This window comes from Hippopotamus amphibius, chromosome 1, assembly GCF_030028045.1.
Source record: "Hippopotamus amphibius kiboko isolate mHipAmp2 chromosome 1, mHipAmp2.hap2, whole genome shotgun sequence".
NCBI classification, from domain to species: Eukaryota; Metazoa; Chordata; class Mammalia; order Artiodactyla; family Hippopotamidae; genus Hippopotamus; species Hippopotamus amphibius.
This window is the reverse complement of record NC_080186.1, coordinates 20,556,190-20,570,180: the sequence shown is the minus strand read 5'-3', so window position 1 is coordinate 20,570,180 and position 13,991 is coordinate 20,556,190. Positions and strand designations below refer to the sequence as shown.

Sequence of the window (13,991 nt, the reverse complement as noted above, 5' to 3'; positions counted from 1 at the left end):
TTAATAATGTAAAGAACACTGCCTCAGGCCCTGATCAGCCCAGTCCAAGCTGAACACCAAGCTTCCTGAGCTGGTGGGTTGAGACATCAGCCTCTTTACCCTCGTAACCTGCCCAGCCCATGCCATGTCTGCATGACTAACCCACACAGGCAAGTTACTAAGCCATGCAGAGCAGAGAAAATGGATATGAGAAAACTTGCTAGGCAAGAAGCAGAAGGTCAGTGGCTATTGCAATGTCGTATCAGTATAAATCACACTGAACGAGGAGGTAAGATCAGAGTCCTAGTCCCAGGCATGAACGCATATTAATCTGCTTGCTATGTTGCTTTTTTTCTTTTTAGCATGAATATTTGTCCCTTATTATTAACATGTTATTTAATTTATACAGAAAATTATATAAAACATTAATCGTAAAGCACTAAGAATATAATGAACAACTATGAAATCATCCCCAAGCCAAGAATCAGAAAATTATCAATAACTTGCAGCTACTTATATATCCCTCATCTACTTATATTTCATCTTCCTGCCCAGCCCCCATACTGCCAACTTAACCAATATCTTAATTTTCCCCCCAATAGCTAATTTTCAATTCACATATTAATTGACCTCTCTACAGCAAATGACACTCTTGCTCCCACAAATGCCCACACCCAACCCCACCTGCACTAACAAACACCCTCTTTTCTTGGCTTCTGTAATACTGGCAGCCCTTTTGTTTCTACTGTTCTGGTTATTCATTCCCTTTTTTTCCTTAAGGCTCATTTTCCTCTACTCAGCCAGTAAAACTTATGAGTTTCTTAAAACTCCATCCTAGGCCTTCTCTTCTTCTCACTCGCGACTCTCCTTAGATGCCTCATGCCCTCTCTTTGCTTCAGCTATCATGCTGTTATCTCCAGTCCCCACCCCTCCTCTCTGCTGTCAACCTGACATCTGTGTTCAACATATCCCAAACCAAACTCCTAACCTTCTTCCTCAAACTGCACCCTCTCGGGGTTCTCAGCACAGCAAAGGGCACCCACAAGCCACTGTTTTATAAGTCAAAAACCCTGGAGTCACCACGACACATCCTTTTCCCAGAGTCAACCCATCAAGTCCTCTCAATTTGATCTGCTTCATAGCTCTTGACGCAGTCTGTTTGGTCTATTTCACCATCACCATCATAACCCAAGCTCCCTTTCAAGTACTCTCTACTTGAATTATTCCAACAGTATTTGTGCAACCAACAAGCTCCTCATACTACTGCCTCTTTCCCCAGTTACTACTTATCCTCCCACCCCCTTCTTAGGTCACTTATCATTTCCTTTGGGGAGCCTTCCCTACCAGGTCCAGTCCTCTTATTATAAATTCTTGTTGAACCATACACCAACGCCGTTATCATGCTTACATCATTCTAATTTTATGCTAATTTGTATAACCTTGATAATGTTTGTTTCCCTTACCAGAGCTCCACGAAAGCAGGAAATATGTGTTTTTTATTCTTACCACTGTATCCTCTATATACAGCAATGTGCCTGGCCTTTAGTTGGGACTTATGTCTCCTTTTCTTCTTATCTAATTTCATTCTCACTGAGAAACTTCTTCATTTTTAATTCAGTTTCCCAGGAAAATCGAATTATGCCCAAGAAGGGAGTCAGAAAATTTCCTGGGTCCCAAGATCCCATATAATAAAGGTCAGGACAAAAAGTCTGGAATCTGGACAGTTTTTGATAGGAGTCCCAGCTCTGGCAATTACTAGCAGAATGATCTTTGGACAGTCATTTCAATGTGAGCTCAGTTTTCTCATCTACAAAATAGAGAAAAGACTCAAATCTCTTACACATGACAATATTAACTTAATAAAATACAGAGCATAACACATTACCTGGGTTGTTTTTTGCTACTATTATTTTACTACTGCTATTGTTAGTTTACTAATATTATTACCAAAGGTTACACTAATAATAACAGGAGAGGGACTGGACAGACAGATGGCTTCTAAAGTCTCTCCCAGCTCCAGTAATTCCACCGTGTTGCTAATGATGAACAACTTTCTTTTTGAAAAATATCTGAATCTTGCTTAAAACTGTAACATGAGAGGCTTAAAGGACAATACCCCCAACAAGCTACATTTCTGAAAAATCATTCTTAGGAAAACTCTCCCAAAGGGCCAGGAGGGCATCATGTTTTATTGAATGCCACAGTGTTGCTACCTGCTATGCCATTTTTCTGGAGCTTCTTGGTGTGTGGTGAACACAGAGAAATTCTGGAGCAGGCTATAATAAGTCATTCCAAAGTTCTAAGCGTGGGGACCCCCCCGCCGCCCCCAAATCTTTCCACATACATTCCTGATTTGACTTCTGGCCCAAGTACATGACTTAGGAGGGGTTTTATGGTTTGGTGCATGCCTGCTTTCCATGTCAGTTACCATGCTAAACAACTATGGATACCTGGGATCCAGCAGGCCTTGCTCTACTCCCCAGGCCATCTCTCTCACAGCATTGCTGATCTCATGACGGGATGTGTAAGCAAAACAGACATTCAGGAAACACCTGAGAAGGGAAGAACAGAATAATTTACCAAAGGGGGATGGGGACTAAGGAGTGGAGTCACTGATTACAAAGCACGCCTCCTGTGGTAGAATACACACCAAATGTTAACCACGGATACCTCTGAAAGGTGAGATTATTAATTTTTTGAGTTTTCATGGTTTTCTTGGAAAAAAACATAATAGTTTTGTAATAAGAAAAATACTAACTGGCCCTTATTATTCTCCTAATCTTCTTCCCTTCTGCTAACACCTAGCTTTCAGAGGATGTGAATAAATTGTGATATTAGAATAAGCAAAGAAGAATAGGAAGGAAATCTGATGTGAAACAAATCCACTGCCAAATATACATTATATTCCAAAGCCACACATAATGAAGTCTGGATTATTAAACTCTGCTCCCCTCTGCATCTGCATGCCTTCCCAAGGTCATCCCATCTATTGGTTAAAGCAGTGGGACAGAAAAAGAATTTCTTGAAGGATCTATTTTCAGAGACAGGGATAAGGCCTGCTACATTCCCACCCTATCCTCTGTCAATTAAAGAATATACACACACACATATATATTTATATATTAAAAAATTTTTTTTAAATATATATACAAGGCACATGAAAGAGGAAGATAAGAAACTGTACATGTGAGTATACACACATATGACAAGGTACTGCAGAACCATCTCTGGTCTGCCCTGCAGATGGAGGAAGAAGTCTCCAAGCATCCAAAACCAACCCCTCACTGCCTCTTGAACCAAATGCAGACCAAGGAAGGCCCAGGATGTTTCCCTAAAGTTAGCAGGGAGTCAAAGATTGATACAGGTCCCTAAGGGGAAATCTGAAAACTTACTTGGTGTAGTTCTTGGTGGCCTGCACAGCCTGTGCAATCAGCTCCTGGAGATCCAAGGGCAACAAATGCAGATCACCCAGGACCCGGATACATACGCCATGCTTCTGCAGTTTCTCCCTGATCGGGGGGAAAGGAGGCAGGTTTGGGAGTTGGGACAGAGCATGTGATGAGCTGGAGAGAGCAAGGTGCTTAGATGATACTCAGTTGATACTTCATTTCTGAGTGCTTTCCTGTGTGTCAGGCACTGATCTCCATGTATTATTTCACTGCATGCCCTCAACAGCTCTGAAAGGAGTTTACCACATTCCCTGTTCTACAGTGGGAAACTGAGGCTCAGATAGAACAGACAGGTAAGGATTGCCCATGGTCATACAGCCATCAAGTGCTGTGTCAGGACCGAAACCCAGGTTTGCCTGATTTGAGAACCCAAACCTCTTTACCACACATTACACTGCCTTGTGTGTCCTTGTCAGCAAGTTGCATTTCATGTATGCTGTGCTGTCCGTCCCATTTTGATGAGTGAATAAACTCCTCAAGGGCAGGAGTTGTATTATTGGTAACATTTGTATTTCCTCATAAAATATAAGAATAGCAACATCTAACATTAATTACATGTTTACTAAGTGCCAGACATTGGTCTAAGTGTTTTACATGCACTCCATCCTTATATCAACCTTTGAGGCAGACACCATTATCACTTCCCTTTTATAGATGAAGAAACTGAGACACAGGGAGGTTAAATAATTTGTTTAAGATCAGACAGCTGGTGACTAGAAAGCCAGAAATCAAACCTAGGGAATCTTGTTCCAGAGCCTGACTTTTTAATCACGACATTACACTGTCTCCATACAGTAACTCCCAAACTCTGCACAGTGCGCGTGAACTCACTGTCCCCCAGCCAGCTTCTCGCACTTGGGAATGCTACGGAGAAACTGAACGACTAGTGTTTGGAAAATGGGAGCTTCATAACAAGAAGTATACAGTGGGGCCAAGGGTATTTGGCAGGTCCTGGAGAACCCTGATCCAGAGCTGAAGGCTACACCCAAAGCCTATCCACCCTATAACCCTCAACCACATTTCTTCAAGAGTGAAGCAAGATCTAATCGCTTAGCTTTGAGAGCCCACTAGAGCTATAGTAGACAAATCTAGATTCAAATCAAGGCAATATTTGGATAAGAATACCTAGATTCAGGAATTCCCTGGTGGGTCAGTCGTTAGAACTCCGTGGTTCCACTGCAGGGGACACACGTTTGATTCCCGGTCGGGGAACTAAGATCCCGCATGCTGTGCGGTGCGGTCAGAAAAAAAAAGAATACCTAGATTCAAGCCCTAGTGCCACCACTTACTATCTGACTTTGCATAACTGCCCCTGCCATACTGTAAAAGTGCTTATTCTGAGACATCAGGTACATGACCTGAGTAAGGAGGTGTAAAAGCCCTGGCGAGGAGCCAGGAGACCTGGGTTTCCAGCCCAGCTCTGTCACTAGCTTGCTGCGTGACCATGGGCAAACCTTGCTCTTCTCTTCACCAGGATTAGTTTCCCAACTGCTGAAACCGAACTAGGCCAGTGGTTTTCCAAACTTCTTTTAGCCAAACAACTCTTTCTACAAATCAAATCTTAAAAAGAAGCCCAACATATAAAATAGATAAATGCAAACCAGCACCATATACCCTATTCCCTCTAGGTCCTTGCATACCCACTCCTCTGGCAACTCTGGGAATCTGTGGCACATTGTTGGAAAACCACCACTAAGGTTTTTTCTTGTTCTGTCCAGGACTTCATAATCTAAGACTATCTTCTCTACTACTGACTGATTAGAACAATCTCAGGAGCACCTCTACTGCCATGCATTTTGATTTTTTTTTTTTTTTTTTTGCATTTTGATCTTTTAAGAAGTGTAAGATTGCCTCCTGTCTCTTGGAGTAGAGTATAGTAGACAACAGCTCAGCTCTAGAGTCAGAAAGATCCTGCCTGTTTTGGCTCTGTCTGTCTGATAGCTGTGTGACCCAGGATACGCACCTAAACTTCTCTGGTTTTTACCTTCCTCCTCTCTACAACTGAGATAATATCTTTCTCACAGGATAATGTGAATATTAAATGAGAATACATGTTAGGCTCAGGGCCTGACACATAGTATAAGCACTTAAAAAGGTAAGATTAGTGTGGAGTACAGAAGAACTTGAACACCTGCAAGGTGGCCCCATTACCTCCATCCCCAGCCCCTTGGGTGTGAATTCTGAGCCATACGGGAGGGAGTAATGTCTGTGGCCCAAAGTCTCACTAAGATGAACACAGAGAAGCCTGGCTACTCTCCCCCAACCCTGACCCACACAGAGAAGGAAATGACAGAACTGTCCTAGGCCCAGCTCCACTAGAGCTCTAAGATCTCTGTTCTCTCATCTTCCTGGTCCTGGTGTGGGGAGGAGCTGGGCAGGGAATGGTTGTAATGAAGACTCTGGGGCAGTCCTGGCTGGAGAGGTTTCCACACTTAGAAGCAAATAATCTCCACCAAACTTCCTCTTCACCCCATTCTGGTTTTGCTCCCTAAGTTAAGCTTAAACTTAGTGATAGCTAAGAATAGTACTGACTCATCCCCATAAAGGGCTTTTATGCATCATCTTGCTCCTTCCAAGGAAGGAAGTATAGTAGCTTTCTAGGGATGACTGCACAGCAGAAAATGACTTTTTCAAAGTTTCTCTCACTCTGCTTCTCCAGTCACAGTTTACTGGTCCTGAGGTAGAAATCTGATCTAAGGTAGGCCAATTAAAGGTTTTAATTCATCCTGCGCTGCTCTCTTAAAGCAGACAAAGCTAGTCTGCAGAGCGCAGGAAGTAAATGGCTAAGGAGGCTCTACCTAATGGATTTCAATTCCTGGCTTCAGTTTTGCCTGAGGCAGGCTGTACTTGTCCTTTAACTCTGCGAAATACCTCTATATACTCAAATAAATGTCCCCTTTAAAAAAAGAAAGGAAGGAAGGAAGGAAGAAAGAAAAAAAAAAGAAAGGAAAACTAGCTTGCCATATTTGCCACTGAAGAGGTCTGACTAACAGTAGAAGGGTTTAGAGTTCCTTAACTAGCCTCAGAAAAGAGAGTTGAGGGTTAGGGTAAGGCTGGAGGTGGTGGAAGAACACACACTCCCCTCTGCCAGCATCTTACTGTTCTTCCATCAAGCGGCTGAACTTCTGCCGGGCCAGATCCATTAGCCCGTCTACCTCACTCTTGGAGCGTTTGAAGTTCTCAATGCTGAACGCGTAGACCGTCACCTCTAGGACGCCCAGGTTCAAACACCAACGCAGAGTCTGAGAGGGGAGAAGGCAAGGAGCTAGGGTACAAGGAAGAGCAGGAAGGGAAACATAAGATGCCTCAGCCCTTACTCAGTGCTGGAGGTGAGAGACAGACTTCTCTCCTCCTCAAACTGGGTAAAGCTAGGATAATAACAATGCTTCTGTCAGGATAACGAGCCAAACAGGCAGAAAACTACCACCTGAGAGACTGAAAAATGTGAACTTAATGAGTACTATTACGCTGATGCTATTGTGGTTTACTGGAAAGCGCTCTTTACTGAGAGAGTAAAGATCTAGGTTCTAGTCCCTCACTCCATCAAGCACTTGCTATTGACTGCAGGCATATCATTTAACCTCTTGGGGCCTAAGTCTCCTTATCTATAAAATGGGATCACAGTCCATCCCTTACAAGGTGGCTAAGATATATAAAAACATAGGATATTATTACTCACAGCATAACATCATTATTCCAATAGACTGAGAGGTTGATAAGTTATAAGAATAAAAGCAACAATTGCACAGCTGTGTAGCATTTAAGTCTGCAAAGGGTTTTCACGTACACTATTTCATTTGATTCTTCAAGCAACCCCTTGAGAAAGGCATTATTATTTTCATGGCTACTTTATAGACGATAAAACAGAAGCTCAGTTGTGGACTTTAGCTGTCTAAAGTCCACAGCTCTACTGTATGAATCCATTATATGAGTTTCTAGAACAGCAAAAACTCATCTAGAGTGACAGAAAGCAGAAGAGTGGTTGCCTAGAGAGGGGAAGAGGAGGTAGGACAGGGTTTGACTGAGAAGGGGCACAAAGGAACTTTCTAGAGAGATGAAATGTTTTATATATTGACAGGGGTGTGGATTAGACAGATGAATGCAACTGTCAAACCCCCAAATCTGTACATTTCCCTGTACGAAATTATACCTCAATGAAAAAAGAAGTGAAATTTAAATTTAAACCTGGTCCTGGTTGGGGGTGGGGGAGGTTGGGGGGGATGAATTGGGAGATTGGGATTGCCATATATACATTACTAATAAGAAAAAAAATATCAAATTGTACACTTTAAATATATGCAAATAGTTTATTGTATGTCAACTGTATCTCAATAAAAGTTCTTAAAAAACAAAAACAAAAACCTGATTCTTTGGTACTGCTCTAACCCAGTGCCACTAAAGGTGGAGAACAAACTGGAGCTGAGTATAACAGTGTTGAGATGGGGAGCCTGGAAGTTAAAGGTAAGGGACAGAAGACATTCAAACAGAACTGAAGAAATAAAGCTGAAGAGCTACCTTTCTAATCCCTCATCAGACATACATAATCCATTCACTGCCACCTTAGGAAGATTACCAATGCAAACCTGACACTTGAATAGGCTTGGGCCCTGAAGATCTTTCTAGGTAGCAAACTTGGTGGGTACATTGGGTTGGAACCCACCACTGACCTCGGTCAATACAGGCTAATAACAACAGCTTCAATTTTTTGAGCACTTCCTTTATGCCAGGTCTTGTGCCACATGCTTTTCATTGTGCCATCTTGTTTAATCCTCATATAATCTCCCCATTTTATAGATGAAGGAACTGAGGCAAAGGGAAGCCATGTAACTTGCAGCAGGTCACAGAGCCAGGAAGTGGCAGAGCAAGGGTACCAATGAGTTCTGAGTGACTACAGAGCTTAAGCTCCGAAGCACACGGCAAAAACTGCCTCAGTCACAAAAGAGAAACTGAAGTCAACAAACCTGAATACCTCCATGGTGTTGGAGAGAATCCCACAACCATTCATTCAAGGCAAAAAATATCACTGCCCTGGCCTCAGGCCGTGTTCTTGTGCCAGAAAGCTGAGATCCGTGGGCTACAGAGTTTCACAAAGGTCAACATATTCCATTTTTATTGTTAAATTTAATGTTTCCCAATTTGCAATAGGCATTAAAACCATAAAATGTTGATGACCTTTGCTTGGAGTGATGTCCTGGTTTTTCTGGCACTTTTCCTAGTTTAAGCTCTTAAATGCCTGTGTCCTGAGAAACACCTCAACCTCAGGATGGGTAGTCACCCCCACCTTTGTTCTGGAAATGTCACTTCTAAGCATTTATTCTAAACTAGTACCATTTATAATGTCCAATAATAGTGGAGGAGCTAAACAAACTATGTCAGATCCTGAGGATAAAATGTTCCACACTCATTAAAACATATAGGTATAATAAAAAAAAAACAAAACAAACATATAGGTAGAAAGCTATAGATCAACCTAGAAAAATACTTGCCAAAATGTCAAGAAAAAATAAGGTTATCAAAGCTATAGATATTTTATAAATTTTATAAATGTTAAGTCGTGTTGAACATATTACAAGGATTGGGATGAGGCACATAAAAACATAAATTGTTGATTAAAGTGGTAAAAGGAAACAATTTCTAATATTTTGTGATGTTTCACTGGATGAGTTAATTTTTTTGTTAATGTTGATGACACCTATAGCAGCAAGCAAGCAAGAAAACAGACAAACAGTTATAAAAAACAGTCTCAAACCACAGCAAACTCAGGGCCTGGTTTTCTAGCTATAATCCAATTCTCCACAGACCATGCACCTTGGGTTCTGCCACCTGCACCCACCTCAGCCAGTTTGTTGAAGCCCTGTGAGTGGCCCTCCTGCCGCTCCACTTGGCACTTCTTGGCATAGCGTCGGTTCCCATCCATTATAAATGCAATGTGTTTGGGCATTGGGCCTGCCTGTGAAGTAAGAAGACAAATGAACACATCACATACTCCTCAGAAATCAAGGGAGACAACATCCCAAGCTGACAGGGTTGAGCTATATGATAAGAGCCCTGAGGAAGGGAATTGGGTATTCTGTACTTTTAGCTCAATACATAAGCATTAAGCACTTTTATTTATTTTTATTTATATGTTTGTTGAGCACTTACTACATGCCAAGTACTATGCTGGACTTTTTACATTTCATCTTAGTATTTTATCATGTAAACATATGAAGTAAATAGTATTACCTTCATTTTACAGGTGAAAAGACTGAGGCTCAGAGGGGTCAAGTGACTTGCATAAGTCATACAGCCATGAAGAGACAAAGTGGGGATTCAAACTTAGATCTATGTACTTTCAGAGTTCATCCCCTAACCGTACGCCCTTAACCTCCAACTTTGGTTTCATTAGCCTTCAACTGGGAGAGAGAGGAAGGATATATGTGTGTGTGTATATATATCTTTTTTTCTTTTTAAAGATTTATTTATTTATTTATTTATTGGCTGCACTGGGTCTTTGTTGCTGTGCACGGGCTTTCTCTAGTTGTGGCGAGCAGGGGCTACTCTTCATTGCGATGCACGGGCTTCTTAGTACGGTGGCTTCTCTTGTTGTGGAGCACGGGCTCTAGACACGTGGGCTTCAGTGGTTGCAGCACGTGCGTCTAGAGCACAGGCTCAGTAGTTGTGGCACACGGGCTTAGTTGCTCCATGGCATGTGGGATCTTCCTGGACCAGGGATCAAACCCATGTCCCCTGCATTGGCAAGCGGTTTCTTAACCACTGTGTCACCAGGGAAGTCCCCAGGAAGGATACTGATGCGTATGGTCAAATGTAAAAACAGGTATCCTCCCCAAGTCCTTTCACACAGGAATGGGGGCCTAATATTGTTGGATCTTCTTATTTTACAAGAGAAGCCAATCAAGATTTTTATAAAAATTTAAATGTCAGAAGCCATTTCAAAACAAACAAAAAAAAACATTTTGGAGGCAAACAAAAGTTCTTATCTGGCCTAGAGCAGTCTTTTGTTGTCTATCATAGCAAAAATTTACTCCTTGGGCTATTTTCCCTCACTGGAGGGGCTCTTCGTAGACCACTTCCCCTGTACCTAACATTTTCTACTTTTGTGCCCCATATATAGCCATAAAATATACATATATATATATATATATATATATATATATATATATTCCAGTCAAATCATGCAGCTTGTTCTTCTCAACACATGACCACAGTGGTTCCCTGAGGAGATGCTTTCCATTTCCTGGACTGCCTGACATCAACTGGCATTTGTGTGTGAGTGTATGTGTGGGTACAAGGCTTACTTACTCATAAATTCACTGCTACCCACTGCTTGACAACTTGTGGCTGAAAAATAAAACCAAGCTGACTGGCTCCAATATCAAACCTTTCAATATGCACAGGATATAACACTGCTGTGATTCCTAGAGAAAAAGCTGAGGGAAGACCTGGAGAACCAAAGGGAGTGTAGGCAATAGAGTGCCTGTAGTCTTCAAATGGTTTGAAAGACAGCCCCAATAATAATAATTAAAAACGGCTAGACACTGTGCTGAGTGATTTCTATGTTGTTTCATTTAATCCTCAAAACCATCATATAAAGTCACATGGTGAATAAATGATAGAAGAGGACTTTCATTCATATTTGTCTGCCTCCAGAGACCTAACTCTTTTTTTTTAGTTGATTAAATTTATTCCTGTATTCATTAATTCAACAAACTTTCACTGCTCACTACTACTGCCAAACACTTTACTTAGTTCTAAGACTGTAGAGGCAAGTGAAGTACATTCCTTTCCCTCAAGAGTCGACAGTTTAGTAGAGGAAATAAAGCAAGTCTAGGATTACAGTTTACTCTGATATGAGCCAGATTAGAAAGATGCATGAAGAGGTAGCTTTAGGTAAACAAATGGGGGGCATCGATGTTGGCCTGAGGATATGCCTAAGGAGGTGGGTGAGGACTTCATGGACATAGTGATGCTCTAGATTATTTTTAATGGATAAGGGAAAAGTGAGAAGAGTATTTTAAGAAAAGGAAAACCACATTACACATTGGAGGAAATCTAATAAGTTCCCTTTGCAGAGCCCTAACTCTTAACCGTTATGCTCTACTGTCACATCAAAGAAAGATTAGTTATTTCAGCTAAACCCAGAGAACAGTACTAGGAAAACAAATTTCAGGAAGATCTAACAGTCACGCTGCCCAATGATATTGGGAGGTCTCAGGCTTCCTGGAAATGTGAGAGTTAGGACAATAATCTGCCAGAAACGTAGACCTGAAATTCTAAAACTCTTTGATACCATCACTAAATTCTATTACAAATCCATAAACATCATGGGTTACCCAATTTTAATAACAGGTTTTGATACAAGATTATCCAACTAACCAAAAGGCCAACTGGTGCTTTGGGCCACTGCTCACCTTTATGATATTGGCACAGAACCGCTCCCAAAACGACAGCTCTCCTTCCTTGATCCATGACATAGTTCTTGCCCCAGCAGAAGAAGCACAGAACAATTAGACACCAACCAGGAAACCGTGTATAAACAAGACAGAGAATTAGAAGTCACTATGCTAGCAAACAACTATGGCTGACTGGCAGGGATTCACCAAAACTGTAGAGAGCACCCAGCATTAGAATCCAAAGACCCTGGCCCTCCCGGGTAGTCCAGTGTCTAAGACTCTGCACCCATCCAATGCAGGGGGCCTGCGTTGCATCCTTGGTCAGGGAATTAGATCCCACATGCCATAACTAGGAGTTCGCATGCTGCAACTAAAGATCCCACATGCCATAACTGAATATCCCACAACTAAGACCTCGTGCAGCCAAAAAAAAAAAAGGCACTGGCCTAAGCCTCTAGTCTTTCACCACGCATAGTTTATAAGCCAATGGGACCTTTGGGGCAGAGGCCTTTCTTTGGTTCTATGGGCTTGGTGGACCTTGATCCCATCCCCTTTTGTCCTCAGTATCTGCACTGCCTTTTTCTGAACATGTAAATCTGCTTCTTGTCACATCGTAGTGCCTACATCCTGATCCTTCCCACTTCTTCCTTCTCCATCTTCCACCAGGCTGTTTCCCACTCTGGGCGCTCCGGGTTACTTAAACCCTTCAGTTGTTGCACCCGTTACCTCCTACCCCAGCGATTTCCCCATTATTTACTCCCTCACTTATCTCTTCCACTATCCCCTCTGTCTCTCCCACAGCTGCCTCCAGCCCAGTCATGTATCTCCTCTTCTCCTCTAATCCACCCCATGAATCCAGCACCTTGACAGGCTCCGCAGGCGCCTTCCAACCGCTCCAGCGGACCAACACTGCCTGACGACTTGGCGCTGGAAGAACACGTCATCTTTGAGCGCTGGGGCACGCCTCTCTGGTCAACCTAGTGGGCGGGGCCCTGGCCTGCGCCTGCGCACTCGGAGGGGCGGAGCCGAGAGAGAGTTCCCTGCAGTTCGCAATCCTGGGGCCAGGCGGGGCGGAGGGGGAGACTGCGCTCGCCAGGCGGAGTCGGGCTGCCAGGCTTGGGGCCACGTGCTGGGGAGCTGGCTGGGGAAGGCGGGGTGTAGACGAGCTGGGAAAGTTGAGAAGTCTGCAGGCCGTCAGGCAGGCTAGGTTCCAGGGCAAGAATTAGGGGATCCCCACCTCACTTCTTAGCCACCGGCGGCAGTTTAGGACTGTGGAGGAAAGGGGTAAGGCACGTCCTGCTAGCTGGAATGCCGCAGTACTGGCTTTAGAGCTCTGTTACAAGTCTTAAAAATCCTGTTTTTATACTGTTTTGTCTTATTTAGTGGATTTAATCGTTTGCAAAGTTCCTAGCCCTAGTTATTAGCCTCACAAGACACTTAATGTCAGTCCGTTTTGTGCTGATTTAAGGCACTCAAGATTTTAAGATTTGCATTCTCAGGACTTACCCAAAGAACTCAAAAAAGGGTTAAGGCCAGAAAGAACTCTAAGAATAACTCCTAAAGTATAAGAAAGGCCATCAACTAACCCTGACAGAAAAATCAAGGGTATTCGAATTTGAGGCACTACCTCACGAAAGAAATTGGGAGTTTAGTTTTCTCAAAATTAGAGAAGGGAAAAAAAAAAACTTTACCGTATTCAAAGAACCTTCTTGTAGTTTCTTACTTTGGGTTGCAGTATCAAGGAAGAGATACTGCAGTCATGACTCCCAATTCATTACATTTGTCTACAACTCTTTCTGATGAAAGTTTATTTTTAAGAGTGAAATGATCAAAGAAAGCCCTCTGGAGATGAGTAACCCACCCATGAACAGGCTCTTAAGCTTTTCCATCCTTTCTACTTTACATCTAGGTTAGTAAGTTTCTGCCTAGCTGATTACTTCCATTTTGCAGGAAAACCGTTCATTGAAGTCCAGTAGTAATTTGCTACTTTTAGTATCTTCCACGATGAGCTTTGACTTTTGGTAACAAGTCTGTGGAGTGATGTATGAAACTTCTTACCCTTGTTCTGTTAATGTTTCCTTGCCTTTTGTGATAGTTGGTATGCTTCCAATAAAGTCTTTTTCTAAACCCTCCTTCCCTTAGGGGGAGCTAGATGTTTAAAAACACAATG

The 13,991-nt window shown here is 42.5% G+C and overlaps 1 protein-coding gene across 2 annotated transcripts in view; it reads right to left on the bottom strand.

Moving 5' to 3' along the window:
• Positions 1 to 12,752, bottom strand: part of DHDDS (dehydrodolichyl diphosphate synthase subunit) — a 29,888-nt gene extending 17,136 nt beyond the window's left edge. For both annotated transcript variants that reach the window (XR_009048329.1, XM_057701039.1), the window contains exons 1-6: positions 12,684 to 12,752; positions 11,840 to 11,906; positions 9,262 to 9,378; positions 6,528 to 6,670; positions 3,372 to 3,488; positions 2,430 to 2,531 (exon numbers count right to left, since the gene is read on the bottom strand). Coding sequence is in view for 1 of the 2 variants with exons in the window: in XM_057701039.1 (XP_057557022.1) it covers positions 2,430 to 2,531; positions 3,372 to 3,488; positions 6,528 to 6,670; positions 9,262 to 9,378; positions 11,840 to 11,902 (542 nt within the window). In the remaining variant the exon portion in view is untranslated. The remainder of the gene's footprint in view (positions 1 to 2,429; positions 2,532 to 3,371; positions 3,489 to 6,527; positions 6,671 to 9,261; positions 9,379 to 11,839; positions 11,907 to 12,683) is intronic.
• Positions 12,753 to 13,991: the final 1,239 nt, after the last annotated feature.